This window comes from Dama dama, chromosome X, assembly GCF_033118175.1.
Source record: "Dama dama isolate Ldn47 chromosome X, ASM3311817v1, whole genome shotgun sequence".
NCBI lineage: Eukaryota > Metazoa > Chordata > Mammalia > Artiodactyla > Cervidae > Dama > Dama dama.
In genome coordinates this window covers 160,429,159-160,448,616 of record NC_083714.1, presented here as the reverse complement: position 1 = coordinate 160,448,616, position 19,458 = coordinate 160,429,159, and the positions used below count along the sequence as shown (strand labels likewise).

Below are 19,458 nucleotides of genomic sequence, written 5' to 3'. Positions count from 1 at the left end.
ACAACCCAGTATCAGTTTACCAAAAATTACCGTTGGGGTGACTGTATCACTCTTGCTGCCAACCCTCTGATACTTCAGTCACACTTCTGTGCAAGGGAAACTCTCATCTTAAAAGCCATTCTGGGACCTACCTGAACTCACCTCTGCAAGCTCATCACCCCACCGTGACGCTTTCACTCCACTCATTGCTCCAAGATGTTACACTGATTCCCGTGCATGGACCCCATCACTAGGGGCTTCCTCTGCCTGGAATCATCTTCTTTAGTGCGTCCACCTGTCTGATTCCTGCATTTGTTTATATCCACTCCCCAAAAGCCAGTCCAGTGAAGAGGAGCTAAAGAGCCTCTCGAAGACGGTGAAACAGGGAGAGTGAAACAGCTGGCTGAAAACTCAACATTCAAAAAACTAAGGTCATGGCATCCGGTTCCATCACTTCATGGCAAATAGAAGCGGGGGAGAAGAAAAGCTACCCTCGGGACTGCAGGAGTTCATACACACAAGTTTATTAAAACAGTATTCACACAGGCAATCAATACATTTGTTTGTACTCAGAGCCTTCAATAAATGGCTAATACTAAGTATCATATTATCAAGGATAGGAACTTTTTTCTTGGAGTACAGTTGATTAATAACATGACATTAGTTTCAGGTGTATAACAGTGATTCAGCATTTTCATAGGTTACACTCCACTTAAAGTTATAAAGTATTCGTTCTATGACCTGCATTGTATATTACATCCTTGTATCTTATTTATGTTATGCCTAGCAGCTTGAATTTACTTCTTTCAAATCACACCTAATAACTGAGCAATAATTCTGCCACGAAGGTCCCGTATCTCATTCCCAAATCATGCTCACTGCCTTCAAACTCAAGCAGGTCACATAGGCAAGGCCTTAACTTTATTCTCAAATGACTGTAGCTTTTCAGAAAATTTTTTTTTCCCAAGTTTTAAAAAATTTTACTTGGAGTAGAGTTGCTTCATGGTGGTGTATTAGTTTTTGTTATATAGCAAAGCGAATCAGCTGTATGCATACGTAAATCCTCTCTCTTTTTTTTTTTTTCTTTTGGATTTCTCTCCCATTTAGATGACCAAAGGTCATTGCATAGAGTTTCCTGTGCTGTCCACCAGGTTCTCATTAATTATCTGCTTTATACATAAAAGGGTGTATGTGTCAATCCCAAACCCCTGATTCATCCCATTCTCCTTCCCTTTCTGCCTGCATGCCCATTCCTTCCATCTCTATGTCTGTGTCTGTATTACTGCTCTGTCAATAAGGTTGTCGGCACAAAATTTTTTTTTCAGATTTCACATATATGCCTTAATATATGATATTTGTTTTTCTCTTTCTGACTTAACTTCATTCTGTACGACGGCCTCCAGGTCCATCCACCTCTCTCCAAATGACCCAATTTCATCCCTTTTTTATGACCAAGTAGTATTTCATTGTATACACATACCACATCTTCTTCATCCATTTCTCTATTGACAGGCATTTAAGCTGTTCCTATGTCTTGGCTGTTGTAAATAGGGCTGCTATGAGCATTGGGGTACATGTGTCTTTTTGAATTATGGTTTTCTCTGGGTATATGTCCAGAAGTGGGATTGCTTGGTCACCTAAAACACTACAGAATAGCATTCTTAATAGACATTCCTGTACATGTCTCCTGGTGAAGACACATTAAAAAAACACATCAGATATTCACCCAGAAGTGGAAGTGCTGAGTCAGAGAATAAGCATGTCTTCAGGTTGTAGAAAGCTCCCCATAGTTTCCCAAAGTTTATTTTCCAAATTGCACGTTTATATATTTTAGGTTCAGTCAAGTGGTTTTCACATGAGCAGTGTTGAGAAATAATTCCTCCAGAATATAGTCCAGATGACAAAATGTATTCCTATTAGCTCAGAAGCTTATTGTAATTAGGAAGAAAGGTATCAGCATAAAAATGATAAAGGAATTACAAATTACATATCCCTCTGCATTTGTATTGCATGTATCATTATTTAGAATATCTCATTATTTTAATTGCAACCAATTACTCCAGTTGGAATAGTCACATCAAGCAGTGTTATATATTTTAGGAATAAATTAAATATATCATCTCATAGGTCATCCTAACATCCTGCTCTTCCATTTGTTGAAGCATCAAAGGTTCCATTAATGCTCATAGGAATTTTGAATCCACATAAATATATCATTAGGCTGAAGGTGAACATCTTTAAGGTAGATTTGCCAGAAGGTTGGAATGTCACAATGATAGCTACTGCACATTTCCCCTTTTAATGTATCACATCCAGTGATGACATTGCTGCAAAGCTCATATTGATTGTACCATCTGTAAGGTCTAAAGCGAACCAAACGAGAAGGTGATATTCTATAGTTGTTTTATTCGGTTTTGATTGTATGTGGTCCATTATCACGTTCATTTGGCTTCAATATTAATTCCTTAGGTAAAAAAAAAAAATTATTTTCCATTTGCTTCATGTAGACAAATACTTTTATTCAGTAAGAGAAATGAATATTTTGAAAACAGTTATGAATAATAGTATGTTGTGTTTTGAGACAGAATTTCAAAACCTGTGGTATAAAATAACCACTGACTCTCATAAAATGACTTTCCCCCCCCACTTTTTCTCTGTCTCCCAAAATAGAAATCCTTAGAGGTAACCTTCTATGATTTGGAGCTAGAACGATCAATTTTATTACTGTGTGATATTTGAATACGTCCTCCCGTTTGCCAACACAATATACCTGACCTGAGTTGCATGCAACATGTGTAGTTAACTCGCTGTCCCAGTTAATGTGTATGTTGGCTGATTATTTTTAGTTTGGCGCTTCACTTTCACTATTTAACCAGATTCTCACTACATCAACTGCCCACCTTTAGCTAAATTCATTCTCCTCCTATTTTCCACCTACTTTTTTTTTTTCTTACCGTTCTGCCTGCATTGTTTTTTGTGCGTCTTTAAACTGGGGTACATGATTCACACAGATGAAGAAATAAGTCTCACAAAAGTGAAAATACATTTTTCCACAGGCGTAAGTGTTTAGAGAACTAACCATTTTAGCTTTATTTTCGGGAATCTGTGCCTTTCTTTTCCAATATGGATTTAGACATGGAGAGAAAGTAAGTCCATTTGGAACATATGAGCCCAGTGTAGGTCTAAACCTCTTCACAGATGGTTTGTATCCTAACCTATGAAAAACCCAAACCCTTAGTCTTAGTTCATCTGGGCTGTTATGAAAGAATACCGTAGACTAGGTGGCTGATAAACAATGAACATTTATTTTTCAGTTATCTGGAGGCAGAGGTCCAAAATTAGATTGTCAGCAGACCCAGAGTCTGATGAGAACCTGCTTCCAAGTTCAAAACCTTCTTACTGTGTGGGAAGATTTATTCTTCTGTTTATTAAGGACACTCATTAAACAAGGCCCTCAATAACAAGGTCTATTTATTAAGGGCACTCATCCCATTCATAAGGGCCCCACTTTCTTGACCTCACCACCTCCCAAAGGCCCCATATCCTAATCCCTGTATACATAGCAGGTTAGGATTTCAACATTTGGATTTGGCTGGGGGCAGGGATGCAAACGCCGTCTATGGAACACATTTTAATAACAGAAAGCATTATTATCAAGGAATCACAATGTCATGACAACACTCACCTCCCCATAACGTTGTCATTTCTTGTTGTTGTTGTTTGGTCACTAAGTCGTGTCCAAGTCCTTGTGAACCCATGGAATGCAGCACACCATTCTCTTCTGTCCATGGGATTTCCCAGGCAAGAAAACTGGAGTGGGTTGCTATTTCCTTCTCCAAGGGGTATTCCAACCCAGAGACTGAGCCCTCATCTCCTGCATTGGCAGATGGATTCTTTACCACTGAGCCACCTGGGAAGCCCTATCATTTCTTAGATGAATACAGACCATGATATTTTATATTATTTTGGTATATAATAGCTATTCCTAAAAACAGATGTGCATTCTAGTGCCTAGTTTTTTGCATGATAAAAAAGTCCCATTTTTATATAAGCAAACCTCAAGCCTGATAACACCGTGTACTTTATATTTGTCTCTCGGCTTTGGTGGGAGGGAGGTGCAAAGAAACAGGAGCTTGGGAGCTCAGCAAGTGTGGTTAAGAAGCGAGCTCTGATGGTGGGCCTTTAAGTTGACCCATTTACTTCCCTAAACTGCCTTTCCATCCTCTGCGGGACAGGGAGAAAAAGACTTCACAGTTCAGTTCAGTTCAGTCGCTCAGTTGTGTCTGACTCTTTGCGACCCCATGGACCGCAGCACACCAGGCTTCCCTGACAATCACCAACTCCTGGACTTTACTCAAACTCATGTCCATTGAATTGGTGATAACCATCCAACCATCTCATCCTCTGTCATCCCCTTCTCCTCCCGCCCTCAATCTTTCCCAGAATCAGGTCTTTTCCAGTGAGTCAGCTCTTTGCATCAGGTGGCCAAAGTATTGGAGTTTCAGCTTCAGCATCAGTCCTTCCAATGAATATTCAGGACTTATTTACTTTAGGATGGACTGATTGGATCTCCTTGCAGTCCAAGGGACTCTCAAGAGTCTTCTCCAACACCACAGTTCAAAAGCATCTTTGGTGCTTAGCTTTCTTTATAGTCCAACTCTCACATCCATATATGACTACTGGAAAAACCATAGCTTTGATTAGATGGACCTTTGTTGGCAAAGCAATGTCTCTGCTTTTTAATATGCTGTCTAGGTTGGTCATAACTTTCCTTCCAAGGAGTAAGCATCTTTTGATTTCATGGCTTCAGTCACCATCTGCAGTAATTTTGGAGCCCCCAAAAATAAAGTCTGCCACCGTTTCCACTGTTTCCCCATCTATTTGCCATGAAGTGATGGAACCGGATGCCAGGATCTTAGTTTTCTGAATGTTGAGCTTTAAGCCAACTTTTTCACTCTGCTCTTTGACTTTCATCAGGAGGCTCTTTAGTTCTTCTTCACTTTCTGCCATGCTGTAATGCAGAATGCCTTTCCAAGTAGCAGTGGTGATTGACAGGGCCATTCCTGGGCCACGGGGTGGGAATTCCGCTGAAGCCCCGCCCCCCTCTGGCCATCACCAAGCAACTGCCGAGCTCCTATTGGTGGATGTGGAACCACAGTCAGGAAGGGCTGTGTGGCTGAAGCTCAGACTGGGCAGGTGGGTGGGCGACGAGAGAGGATGCTCAAAGATGCTGAGAGCCTGGCAGGGTCTAGTTTCTGGAGCGCCCACGGGTCATATTCAGTTAAAGTCAGTCTTCACCCTAGGGCAGAAGTCCTAAACCTTTTTGACTCCAGGGACCACTTTCATGGAAGACCGTTTTTCCACAGACCAGGAGTAGGGTGGGGATGGTTTCCGGATGACTTGAGCACACTGCATTTGTTGTTCACTTTATTTGATTATTATGACATCAGCCCCACCGCAGACCATCAGACACGAGATGCTTCAAGTCGGGAACCGCTGCCCTGAAGGGCGAGACCCTTGAACAAGGTCTTCCCTTTGTCTAGACGTCTTAGCTCCGGTCTTCATTCACTCCTTCCTATTCTCTGCCTTGTCACACGTCTCATGCCAGCTTCCTGTCTCCTGTCTCGATGGAGCATCATCTTCCCCGAGAGGGGAACCTCTTTCATTTTTTCTGTGAGGCACTTCCATCTCGCCCTTCTCAAATTCCTGGTGCATCCCAGATGGACCTGGTGTTCTCCACACTTGGCTCGTGCCTGTAAGCTGACGCTGGGGGCCTCTGAGCGAATCCACATAGACTTCCACTCAGACACCCATCACGCAATATCTTTATAAGAATCTCTTTCTCCCATGCTGTTAGCATTCCAAACAGGAACAACTTCACCCCTCTTCACCAGCCTCTTACCACGCCTCCATCACTCTCACTGGATAATCACTGCTCCCCTCTTCCAAGACCCCCATCCTAGAAGCCTTGGAACTTCTCCTTAAAAAACTCGCTCCCCTACTTGAAGACTCAAGGGTCCTTGCTCATAGGAACAAGCCCCAACAGATGTTGACCAGATGATACATGAATGTGAAAAATCTTAAGGGACCCGGGGCTCTCCTTCCCATGCCTCGGATGGGCTGTGCGTACAACTCACTTTTTTGTTGTTTTCAGCCACCATTTACAACTTCGTCTATCATTGTTTCAGCCACTGCTTCTTAGAATTTGCTTCCTCTTTCTTCCATTTCCTTTTTTCGTGACTTTTCTAGTTCTCCCTACAGATGTATTTAATCATAGATATTGTAACACTTAATTAATTTCTATTGACTGTGGTCTCAGAACAGCCAGCACGTCAATGCAGGGCCTAGTGTTTCCCATCGACGGCTTCCTTGGCAAATATTGAGTTATTTACCCGCAGAGCAGGGAATATACACAGCCTCATTAATCTCCACTCTGCCTGACCCAGGGCCCTTCTCTTCCCAGAGCTCACCGTGAGACTTATTGAGCCTCCAGTCTCATATATTATTTACAGGGTACCATTGATTTATACAACTTTTCCTAGGTTAGAAGTTTGGTGATTCATTGGCCCCGTATTCAGTTTCACCACAGGAAGAGGTACCGTTTCCGAGAAGACTGTTTTCCCCGTGCCTGAAACTGCTGTAGTGGGTTTTATCTGGTTGGGCCAAACACAAATGCTATGTAGATATAATGGCCCAAAGCAAGAGTGGGTGGTTTGGCGAATCCATTCTCTAGGTATAGGGGAAGAACTGAAAAGAAACGGCAACTATTAAAAAGTGAAATGGCTTAGAAAAAGAATGAGAAATAGAAACTCTCCCAGTGGTCCGGTGGCTAAGACTCTGCGGTCCCAATACAGGGGCCCTGGGGTTTGATCCCTGTTCAGGGAACTAGATCCCATACACTTCCATCAACTAGCCACATGCCACAACTCACGAATCGATAAAGAGATAGATCTAGATACATAGAGAGATAGAAACAAATGATTTCCTCAACAGTGCCAACATGAAGACATTTGAAGGCGTTGTAGGTGTTTCTAGAATTTTTGACAATGGAGATAAAGAAACAGGATACATCCACAAGTACGTCCCATCTCTTTGTATTAGAGAACGTCTATTCCTTACTGAGACATCCATTTGTTTCTGTTGTTGAGTTGCTAAGTCGTATGTGACTCTTTGCGACCCCGTGGACTGCAGCATGCCAGGCTTCCCTGTCCTTCACTGCCTCCTGGAACTTGGTCAAACTCATGTCCATTGAGTCAGTGATGCCATCCAACCATCTCATCCTCTGTCGTCCCCTTCGCCTCCTGCCCTCAATCTTTCCCAGCATCAGGGTCTTTTCCAGTGAGTCGGCTCTTCTCATCAGGGACCCAAAGTGTTGGAGCTTCAGCTTCAGCTCAGTCCCTTCAGTGAATATTCAGGGTTGATTTCCTTTAGGATGGACTGGTTTGATCTCCTTGCCGTCCAAGGAACACTCAAGAATCTTCTCCAACACCACGTTTGAAAGCATCAATTCTTTGGTCTTAAAATACAGTAGCTCATCTATCTTCCAAAAGTTATCTGAATACTAGAATCTTGGCTCATTTCATATTTTTTGATGTCTGCACACTTAAAAATAAATCAAACTAAAATACTGCAGTAAAAAAAAAAAAGTCAAAATCTTAACACAAGTGGATAAAGAAGGGTTAGTGGCAGTCTGGGAATCCCTTTTCTTCTTTTTGCTGGTTCAAAATCAGAAAGAAAGGTGATCAGGGTATTTCTCCCTGTGAGCTTGTCAGGGTCAGACCTCTTGGCAAACACTAGCTCCTTGTGGGAGGGTCCCTATCCATTGATCTTTAGCAGAACGTAACTGGTCTACCTGGTATTGTTTATGGGTTTCGGGACACGGCTCCCCAGAAGATGTTGCGTAAGAGATGTAAATTTTGTTGTTGTTATTATTTAGTAGTTAAGTCGTGTAGGACTCTTTGTGACCCCATGTACTGTAGCCACCCTCCCCACCCCCAGGCTCCTCTGTCCATGGGACTTCCCAGGTAAGAATACTGGAGTTGGTTGCCATTTCCTTCTCCAGGGATCTTCCCAACCCAGGGATCCAACCCGCATCTCCTGCATTGGCAGGTGGATTATTTATCACTCAGCCACCAGGGAAGCCAGAGGTGTAAATATCTCAGTATAAGTGGAGATGGCTGATGAACATAGCTGCTCCCTCCTGTATCAAGGTTGTTCTCACAAACGTGGCTTAGAGCCCTCATGTGTCCAACCTGGGTCAGAGTGTCAAGCGAAACAAGAAAGCGTTCTAGAGGAGTTAACGATCTGAGACCTGCTTTGCCTGTGTGAAATGATCAGTGAAATTTGACAGTAGGTAAGATTTCGGGATGAATTCTCATTTGATAATTCAATGCATCTTATCTTTATGCTGATATTATTTTAGCCGGTGTTCCTTCGTCAGTGTTGTCCATAAACACAAGTATGTGCAATTTTAATATTTCAGACCATAATGTTCTCTTGCGTGCTCAGTCAATTCAGTCATGTCCGACTCTTTGCGACCCCTCTTTGGACTGTAGCCTGACAGGGATCCCAGTCTATGGGATTCTGCAGGCAAGAATGCTGCAGTGGGTTGCCATTTCCTCCTCCAGGGGATCTTGCTGACTCAGCGATCAAACTTGAGTTTCTTACACCTTCTGTATTGGCAGGTGAGTTTCTACCAGTAGCTAATGCCACAGGGGAATCCCTAATGTTCACTCAGTTCTGTCATATTTTTTTTTTTTTTTTTGTAAAAGAGACTAAAAATTAATGCACAGAGCACCCAACTTTAGAAGATCGAGAAAATAGTAGGGACATGTTTCTCTGAGAGTACATTTCCTTTCCTCAGAGTTCCTTTTTTTCTCCTTTTTGTTCGCCTTGGTTTATTCATCACGTTAAAACTTGGGCTAACTCTTGAGTCATTCTGAACGGTCCAATTCATTTGGAGAGTGACACAGTAAAATATCAGCTGGTAGCTCTTGTTGGTGCTGGAGAAGACTCTTGAGACTCCCTTGGACGGCAAGGAGATCCAACCAGTCCATCCTAGAGGAAATCAGTCCTGAATATTCACTGGAAGGACTGATGCTGAAGCTGAAACTCCAATCCTTTGGCCACCTGATGCGAAGAACTGACTCATTGGAAAAGACCCTGATGCTGGGAAAGATTGAAGGCGGGAGGAGAAGGGGACGACTGAGGATGAGATAGTTGGATGGCATCACCGACTCGATGAGTTTGAGCAAACTCTTGGAGATAGTGAAGGACAGGGAAGCCTGGTGTGCTGCAGTCCGTGGGGTTGCAAAGAATCGGACACAACTGAACAGGGGAACAACAGCCACCAGTGGACTTTACAATAGGATAACTCAGGAGAGACCATGAACTGTCCCTGGGGGTACTAGCACGCACAGAATCTCAAGCTCTTCCCACTATGGGTTGGTCAGTTTCTTGAGAAAGGAATACTGGCTGTCTGTAGTGGGGGCACTGGAAGCTGGTGGGGAAAGAACTGGACAACTCAAGAGTTTCGAATGGACGACTTAGCCTAATTCACTATTTCAAGGTCAAGAAATGCCATGTTGATGATAAAAATAACCAATAATCATATTGGAACTTTGCAACAGAAATGCTTAAGATTACAAGTCAATAGAGCAACACATTCCAAAACTATGTGAGGGGATTTCCCTGGTGGCCCAGTGGCTAAGCCTCCTCCTTCCCAGTGTAGAGGCCCCGAGTTCCATCCCTGGTCAAGGAACTAGATCTCACATGCTCTTAACTAACAGTTCACATGTCGCAACTAAGAACCAGCACAGGCTAATAAATACTAAAAAAAATAATAATAATAACCTTTGGGAAAATTATGCATCACATATAGTGCAGTACTGAGCAAAATTATTAATCAATTGTGAATGTGAAATACTAATATTTGTAGATACTGAAAATCTCCAAAATGCACCTCTTTTCTGAAGACAGTCCTGAAGACTGTGCCCGACCCAAAGAGAAGCAATGGCTGGTAAAGTTATAGGAATGCCAAGATGACAGAGAAGTGAAAGGGATTCTAAGAGTTACTGTGAAGAAAAATATTGGGGTGGAAGGTATATAGCATGTCTGGGGAGAACCAGCCCAGTGGTTCAGGATGACACGGGGATTCAAATGTTGCTGAGGACACAGGTTTGATTCTATGCAAGAGGCTGTTGACTAGTCCACAACAGCCTTCGTCATAAGGGCTTCCTGGGTGGCTCCGTGGTATAAAGAATCCACCTGTCATGCAGGAGACGTGGGTTTGATCGCTGGGTCAGGAAGACGAAGCCCACTCCAGTATTCTTGCCTGGGAAATCCCACGGACAGAGGAGCCTGGTGGGCTACAGTCCGTGGGGTTGCAAAAGACTCGGACATGACTTTGCATCTAAACAGCAGCAGCCTTTGCCATCTCTGTATTCCCAAGTTCAGCGGAGCACAGTAGCAGGCTCTGAGCAGAAGTGTAGTCAGTGAATACAGAGTAAGTCCGTATCCGATGAGTAGGTGAGTGGCCAAATGACCAGGCTCCACACAGTCTAAGAAGAGAGGGGTTGTGACTCTTCTTGTACCTGTAATTCTATCCAGGCAGCGTCCAGAAAGAAAACATGAAAAAAGAAAAAAAAAAAAAAAAAAACACTACAAAGACACTCACAAACCATTCATCAAAGACTGTTCTTACAAATACAGAAATAAATTAGCTCCTTAATCGATTCTCAAAAGATGCAGTTTGCTGCTAAAACTGCCCTTATAATGAGATGGTGGTCACAGTTGAAGTAATTGTGTCTCTCCACAGAATGAAATCGTTTCTGTCATGGAAATCAAAGAAAATGCCACAAGATGTGTGTGTTCTCTGAGACTGGACTTCCCGGAATACCTTTCCTGAGACGTCACTGGAGCTTTGACAATTGCTACATCTCTGCCGTATAATTATTCATTACAGAGATGGAATATCACTGATGGAAATCATTTCTGAACGTTAACAGGGAAATTACGTGCAAAGTTCTTGCAGTTGGTATGAGTTATTGTGACAACTGTCTGATTTTTTTTTTTTTTAATGGGTGGAAGGGAACCTTGAGTGGTGATAAAAGCGTGCTTGTTTACGTGGAGTTCCGTGCCCGTCTCGTCTTAGTAGTGGGAGCCGAACTGTTAATGCTCCATCTTTCCCCTCCTCGGTTCACATCTTAAACGCACTGACCAGGGAAACTGAGTCTCCACTTATTTTTATAGACTCATGTGCTTGAGCTCAGTCGCTCAGCTGTGTCTGACTCTTTGCATTCCTTTGGACCACAGACCCGCCAGGCTCCTCTGTCCATGGGATTTCTCCAGGCAAGAAGACTGCAGTGGGTTGCCACGCCCTCCTCCTGGGGGATCTTTCCCGACAACCCAGGGATCAAACTCACGTCTCCTGCATCGGCAGGTGGGCCCTTTACCACTGAGCCAGCAGGGAAGCCCTGTACAAAGGGGACGGACATCTAACTGACCTTAGGGGACAAATAACTGACAGATAACTACCTGACCTTCGGGGAACTAACTCACAGGCTAGTTACGCACCACTACACATACTGCATGCACCCCTATCCATACAGGAAAGGGCAGTGAACCATTAGCTTAAGAAGCATCACTCCAACAGATTTTATCTTTTAAAAAAAAAAATCTCACTGGAGGATAGTTGCTTTCCAATGCTATGTTAGTTTCTGCTACCGAGCAGAGTGAGTCAGCTACACGTGTACATACATCTCCCGTTTTTTTAGATTTCCTCCCCATTTAGGTCACCTCAGAGCACTGAGTAAAGTTCTCTATGCTAGATGTCAGGTTCTAATTAGTGATCCGTTTCATTCATAGCATCAATATTGCCTATGTGTCAGTGACAACCTCTCCCAGTTCATCCCACTCTCCTCCTGAGAGAGTCATTTCCTAGGCAGGTTGGTAAGACGTCTAGGGGTCCCCAAGGAGAGAGAGGTCTGGCATAGTCAAGGAGGAAGAAAGGACAAACTTTTTACTTTCTTCCTCTACATTCCTTAGGATTATATAACGATGATGTATCCTGCCTGAGGACAGTCTCTGGATTAAACCTTCTGGCTAATTCTGCTATCTTAAAACATAAATTATGGGAGTAGGTCTGGTCTTTACAAGGATGTAGTGTATATGTGTGTGTGTGTGTATACATGTGTATATATATGTATGTGTGTGTGTATATATATATACACACCACAGCTTCTTTATCCGTTCATCTTTCAATGGACATTTAGATTGTTTCCACGCCTTAGCTATTATAAGTAGTGCTCCAATGAACATAGCGGTGCTTGTGTCTCTTCGAATTAAGATTTCCTCTGGCTATCTGCCCAATAGTGGGATTTCTGGGTTATATGATTGTTCTGTTTTAGTTTTTAAGGAACCTTCATATTTTTCTCCATAACGGCTGTAACTTTTCTGAATATGTCGTAAAATGTGTCTCCATTTAAAAAGACGTTCTTGACATCTCTAACACCTCTTTCGGTTTTCTTAAATTGAAAAGACTGGGACATACTTGGTGACAAGCGTGGCTGCCTGTCCTTGGGCCACGGAGGAGGTCACGTTTCAGACACCCGGGAAGGTGGTGAAGAGGCAGCCACGTGGCTTTCTTGGGGAAGAGCTTTCTGAGCCAGCAGCCCATGTCCATGCCTTGGATGGGTGACTGGAGCATCCAGGTAGGTCCTGAGTCTTGGTCTGAGTGCACTTGACACTGAGTAAGATGAAGAAAGCTTAAGAAGAATGCAAGAGAAGCAAGGGCTTTTTTCCATGCGTGCGTGTGTGTTAAGGTTTGGTTGCAGACTGAGTTTTCCATTGCCAACAGCACCACAGATGTCAATGGGGACCTAGAAAAGGCCATTGTCAGTACAGACATGTGAAGAAATCCTGCTTTAAGAGGAAGACGCAAAAGAAGAACTGAAGGATGAGAAAGTGAATCTTATTTTTCCTGAGGTGTTTTAATGCCAGGAGGGAGCTTTGGGGGCAGTCCCTGAAAGAGAAGATAGAAATAGAGATTTATGTTTTCCCTCCTTGGCGGTGGGTAATGCTGGGAGACACATGGCCTACTTCCATTTAATTTTAAACTTTTTCATTTTGTACTGGGGTATAGCCAATTAACAATGTTGTGATGGTTTCAGGTGAACATCAAAGGAACTCAGCAATACATATACATGTATCCAAACTCCCCTCCCATCCAGGCTGGCTCGTAACATTGAGCAGCGTTCCCTGTGCTGTCCAGCAGGTCCTTGCTGGTTCTTCATGTTAAATACAGCCGTGTGTCCATGTCCATCCCAGACTCCCTGGCTATCCCTTCTCCCCATCCTTCCCCCTGGTGACCATCAGGTTATTACAGAGTCTTGAGCAGAGTTTCCTTCTCACTACTATCCCTTCCTCCCATCCTTCCCCCCTCACCACCATGACATCATTCTCTCAAGTCTGAGAGTGTCTGTTTTGTGAGAAGGTCATTTGTATCATCATGTCTTTTTAGAGTCCATATGTAAAGCGTGTCATAGGATACGTCTCTTTCTGTATCTGACTTAATTCACTCAGTAGGACAATCTCTGGGCCCACCCATGCTGCTGCAGATGGCATTATTTCACTCTTTGTAACGAGACATAGCCTTACTCCTGCCTGGAAGGGTTTAGTTCAGCCATGGCTGTGGATAAAATGATTGAGAGAGGGGGGATAATTGTGCGGGTGGCAAATAACTCCATCCTGGGGACTTCTTTGGGTGGTGTGCGGCTACAAGACAGAAGCGTGGATGTGTAGGCTTGAAGACTGGTATTGGTAAGTGGGGAGATTGCCAGGCGAAGCTTGTGGAATCTTTGTACGGAGAGCATGTGTTTGCCACTGAGGTATGACTGTCATGAACTGAGACCCAGGCTGGAGAGAAGGAATGTCACTATGGGACCCTGCAGGAGAGAGGACAAGGTCGGATCTCCAAGTCCCCTGCCATTCAGAAACGTGGTCTGCAGAACAGTGGCATCAGTAGGAGCCGGGAGTTATTTACTTATCACCAACCCTCTTTAGCTTCCCAGGTGAAAAGAAAGTGAAGTCGCTCAGTCATGTCTGACTCTTTGCGACCCCAGGGACTGTAGCCCGCCAGGCTCCTCTGTCCATGGCATTTTCCAGGCAAGCGTCCTGGAGTGGGTTGCCATATCGTTCTCCAGGAGATCTTCCTGGCCCAGGGATTGAACCCGCGTCTCCCGCATTGCAGGCAGATGCTTTACCATCTGAGTCACCACGGAAGCCAGTGGTAAAGAAGTCGCCTGCCAAAGAGACACAGGTTCGATCCTTGGGTGGGGAAGATCCCCTGGAGGACGGCATGGCAACCCACTCCAGTATTCTTGCCTGGAGAATGTCCATTCTCCAGACCACACCACACTCCAGGTTATTCCCCATGAGAATGTTTCGATGGTGAGATCCCAGCGTCGGTACGCTCTCCAGGCCCCCAGAGGACCGTCGCATGAAACCAGTTGTGATGACGGAGGGTTCTGGGTATGTAGGCAAGTGAATGAGCTCGGGGAAAGCCCACGGAGGGGAATGACCCTGGCTTTCAACGGACCATTCTGCCGCACTGTGGGTTTTCTGCGGCTGGAGAGCAGAATACACAAGCACGTGGACTGAACGGACTTAAGGTTTCTGCCCAGTAACTGAAAACAGGGTGGGGTTGGGATTCCACTTGCTCCTCGGCATTCTCTCTCCCCTTCCCAGGGGAATAGCTCCATTTGTAGCTGTTCTGCTCTTTAGTTTTCTGAAGAAGATAAAAAAGGACTTTTTTTTTCTTTTCCAGAGTTGAATATACTGCTTTGAACTCTGCTTTCTCCTCTGTATCCATCCGATTTTCCCATCAGAGATATGCAAACCTCTGATAATATAGTGGAATACCCCTGTCCTCTGTGTGTGTGTGTCTATTACATGTAGTCAGGGGACTGATTTTATTTACTGTTTGAACTTGAAGGAACTTAAAGCCTCATCAGTAAATCTATGTGACCCCAGGGCCTTAATCATTATCCCCTCCCCCCCCCACCTTTTGGTTTTATTTCCCTACAACCCCCCCCCATTTTTTTTTTAAATTTGCACATCTGTGTCTCTTTTTCTGTTTTGCATATAGGGTTATCATTACCATCTTTCTAAATTCCATATATATGTGTTAGTATACGGTATTGGTCTTTATCTTTCTGGCTTACTTCACTCTATATAATGGGCTCCAGTTTCATCCATCTCATTAGAACTGATTCAAATGAATTCTTTTTAATAGCTGAGTAATATTCCATGGTGTATATGTACCACAGCTTCCTTATCCATTCATCTGTTGATGGGCATCTAGGTTGCAGACTTTTGGACTCTGTGGGAGAAGGCGAGGGTGGGATGTTTCGAGAGAACAGCATCGAAACATGTATATTATCTATGGTGAAACAGATCACCAGCCCAGGTGGGATGCATGAGACAAGTGCTCGGGCCTGGTGCACTGGGAAGACCCAGAGGAATCGGGTAGAGAGGGAGGTGGGAGGGGGGATCGGGATGGGGAATACATGTAAATCCATGGCTGATTCATGTCAATGTATGGCAAAAACCACTACAATATTGTAAAGTAATTAGCCTCCAACTAATAAGAATAAATGGAAAAAAAAATTTGCACAGATTTCCCACTTCCTCTAGAATCCTTCAGTTAATTTCGGTCATTTATATTTTTCAGGGACATTCTCCACTTTGTTAAAATTTCGCAGTTTATCCATAGGGGTGTGTGCATCGTACTGCCTTGTAAATCTTTTAATCTGATCTCTGGGTCTGCCCTGGTCACACTTTCATGCCTAATTTTGTTGCCGCCCTCTTCTGCCTTTTTTTGGGCCTTCCCGTTGAGTTTTGCAGAGCCTTGTCTGTTTTCCTGATCAATTCAAAGATGGATTTCCCGGGTTTACAATTATTCAGATTTCTCTTTCATTTTTATGAAATTTTTAAAAATTATATATAGCATCTTTCTAGTGCCCAAAGTACAGTGTACATGTAGGAACAAGGAGTGACCAGCAGTTATTAGAGAGTGGCTGTGTGACGTTTGATTGCTGTCTGCAAAGATGTTTCCTATTGTGTGTGTGTGTGTGTGTGTGGCCACGTGCCATGTGGGATCCTAGGTCCACAACCAGAGATAGAAGCCATGCCCCCTGCATTGGAAGGGGACGTCTTCACCACCAGACCACCAGGGAGGCCCCTGTTTCCTATGCTTGTATGTACAGATACCATCCGCCCAAGTGCAGTCGCTCAGTCGTGTCCAACTCTTTGCAACCCCATGGACTGTGTAGCTTATCAGGCTCCTCCGTCCATGGGATTTTCCAATCCGCCTATGTGTATGTGAATTAGCCTCATAGAATCTGCTGCCTTAATCATCTTGTGTTGGCTTATTCTCGCTTCGACAGCAGAGAAAGTAATGGAACTGGAGAGGAGCGTCAGGCAGCCTGGAATTCAAATTTTCAGCCTATAATTTTGCTTTGTAACAAGAAACACATCTCTTACCCACTCTGCAAGGCGTCCCTACCACCCCACTCAAGTATTTTCCGTGGAAGACTTCTAAGGGTATTTCAATTCCTGTTTTGGGGGGGCGGGGTGGATTTGGTTTGCTTCTGCTGAATGTGATGATGGTAGACTTGTTATTACTATATTGTCATCAAAGTGTGTGTGCGCATGTTCGGATCAAAGAATATTTTCAGAATTATTTCTTTCTAAAAATGAGTTGAAAAAATGACTATAACATTCTTTACCACCTAATGCATCATCCTTTTGATGAGTCTATGCGCATACACTTGCAAAAACGGAAACTATATTTTCAGCTTCAAAGGCCGACAAGTAAATTTTTATCTATTAACAAAGATTATTGATCACTGTGTACGTATTTTCTACATTTTCATTTATTTCTGTGGACTCATTCTGTCAAAGACTAGGAAGGCAAACAGGATCTTTGCATTTCAGAATACACTTTGTAAGTACATTTCAAATGTATTCGGATGCGTTCTCATTCACCTCATACATATGCATGACTGTGATGGCTCCATTGACATTTTATCTTAATTGATGAGTGCTTTCAAATTTTGTCCTTGACATATTTCAGTATCAAATGTTTCAGCAAATCAAGCCTACTTCCAGCTAAGAGACCTTCTTAAAACTTCTGTTTGTGCAGATGAATTGGGTAAAGACTTGGATCATTCACTCTGTGAATTTTAAAAGAGATTTTAAGAAAGATAAAAAATATAAACTGCCCGCTTAGTACTGCCTTGATGAATCCCATAGGTTCTGAGTGCTCGTGTTTTGTCATTCGCTTCCAGGTATTTTTATTCTTCCTCTCTGATTTCTTTGTGGCCCCTTGGCTATTCAGAAGCATATTATACAGCCCCCGCGTGTCTCTGCTTTTATAGTTTTTCCCCCTGTAGTAGCTATCTCATCTTAAAGCACTGTGGACAGAAAACATGCTTCAAACGGTACCAATCTTTTTAAAATTTACCAAGACTTCATTTGTGGCCAAATATGTGATCTATCCTGAAGAATGTTCCACGTGCATTGAGGACCAGCCAGAGCTTTTAGTCAGGCCTTACTGAGGACCAGAGTGAGTCCTCACTGAGGTCCAGAGTGAGTCCTCACTGAGGTCCAGAGTCAGGCCTCACTGAGGTCCAGAGTCAGGCCTCACTGAGGTCCAGAGTCAGGCCTCACTGAGGACCAGAGTGAGTCCTCACTGAGGACCAGAGTCAGGCCTCACTGAGGTCCAGAGTCAGGCCTCACTGAGGACCAGAGTGAGTCCTCACTGAGGTCCAGAGTGAGTCCTCACTGAGGTCCAGAGTCAGGCCTCACTGAGGACCAGAGTGAGTCCTCACTGAGGACCAGAGTCAGGCCTCACTGAGGTCCAGAGTCAGGCCTCACTGAGAACCATGGTGAGGCATTACTGAGGATCAGAGTCAGTCTTTACCGACGTCCAGAGTCAGGCCTCACTGAGGACCAGAGTCAGGCCTCACTGAGGACCAGAGTCACCCTTTCTCAGTTCCAGAGTCAGGTTTTACTAAGGACCACAGTCATGCTTTACCGAGGACCAGTGTCAGGTTTTACCAAGGACCAGAATCACACTTTAGTGAAGACCATATTCAAGGTTTACTTAGGCTCACAATCTAGCCTTTTTTGGACCGGAATCAGGCTTTACACAGGGCCAGAGTCGATTTTACTGAGTACTGACGGCAAACTTTACTGAGTTTCTGACTCAAACTTACTGCGGACCAACGTTGAGGTTCACTCGGGACCTGAGTTTTTCTCAGGCCCAGTGCAGGCTTGATTGAAGACTGGAGTGTATCTGGCTTTCAAGCTTTCCTGAGGAGCACAGTCCAGCTTGCCTGTGGGTTGCATTCACACTTACTGAGGACCAGACTGAGGCTTTATTCAAGACCAGCGTCAGGCTTTACTGAGGACCAGAATCAGACTTTACTGAGGACCAGAATCAGGCTTCACTGTGGACCACAGCCAGACCACATTCGAGCTTCAGTAATGTCCAAATGAGGCTTTATTGAGTACCGGATTGGGTAAAGCCTGACTCTGGTCCTCAGTAAGGCCTGACTCTGGTCCTCATAAAGCCTTCTGTGCTCCTCAGTAAGGCCTGACTCCGGTCCTCAGTGAACCTGCCTTAAGCCCGATTCTCCTCCTTACTAAATCTCTCCGGACCGAACTACCCTCTTGCTGCGGTCCACACTCATGCCTGACTGTGGCCCTCACTGCGTCCTGACTCTCTTCGTCACTGCAGACCAGCTCTGGTCCTCACTAACAGCTTCCGTCTGGTCATTGTCTGACTCTGGACCTCACTGTAGCCTGACTCTGGTCCTACTAAAGGTAGACTCTCATCCATAATAAATCCTGAATCTGGTCCTCACAAAACCCGCAGTCTGGTCCCCGCTAAAGCATTGCTCTTATTCTCACAAAAGCCCGACTGTTAGTCTATACTAAAGCCTGACTCTGAGGCAATATAGCCTGTGGTACTCATTACAGCTTCAACTGGTCTTCATAAAATTTACTCCAGTCCTCACTAAAGCCTCAGCTTAGTTCAGTCACTCAGGCGTGTCTGACTCTTTGCAACCCCATGGATTGTAGCACCCCAGGCCTCCCTGTCCATCACCAACTCCAAGAGCTTACTCAAATTCACGTCCATACAGTCGGTGATGCCATCCAACCATCTCATCCTCTGTTGTCCCCTTCTCCTCCTGCCCTCAATCTTTCCCAGCATCAGGGTCTTTTCCAATGAGTCAGTTCTTCACATCAGGTGGGCAAAGGATTGGAGTTTCAGCTTCAGCATCAGTCCTTTGAATGAATATTCAGGACTGATTTCCTTTAGGATGGACTGGCTTGACTTCCTTGCAGTCCAAGAGACTCTCAAGAATCTTCTCCAACACTACAGTTCCCAAGCATCCATTCTTCAACACTCAG

The 19,458-nt window shown here is 44.1% G+C and overlaps 1 protein-coding gene across 1 annotated transcript in view; it reads right to left on the bottom strand.

Annotated features, from left to right (window-relative positions):
• Positions 1–602: 602 nt before the first annotated feature.
• Positions 603–19,458, bottom strand: part of PNPLA4 (patatin like phospholipase domain containing 4) — a 103,213-nt gene continuing 84,357 nt past the window's right edge. Inside the window, exon 8 of the mRNA XM_061137068.1 lies at positions 603–2,443. Within this exon, the coding sequence (XP_060993051.1) occupies positions 2,384–2,443 (60 nt within the window). The 3' untranslated portion in view covers positions 603–2,383. The remainder of the gene's footprint in view (positions 2,444–19,458) is intronic.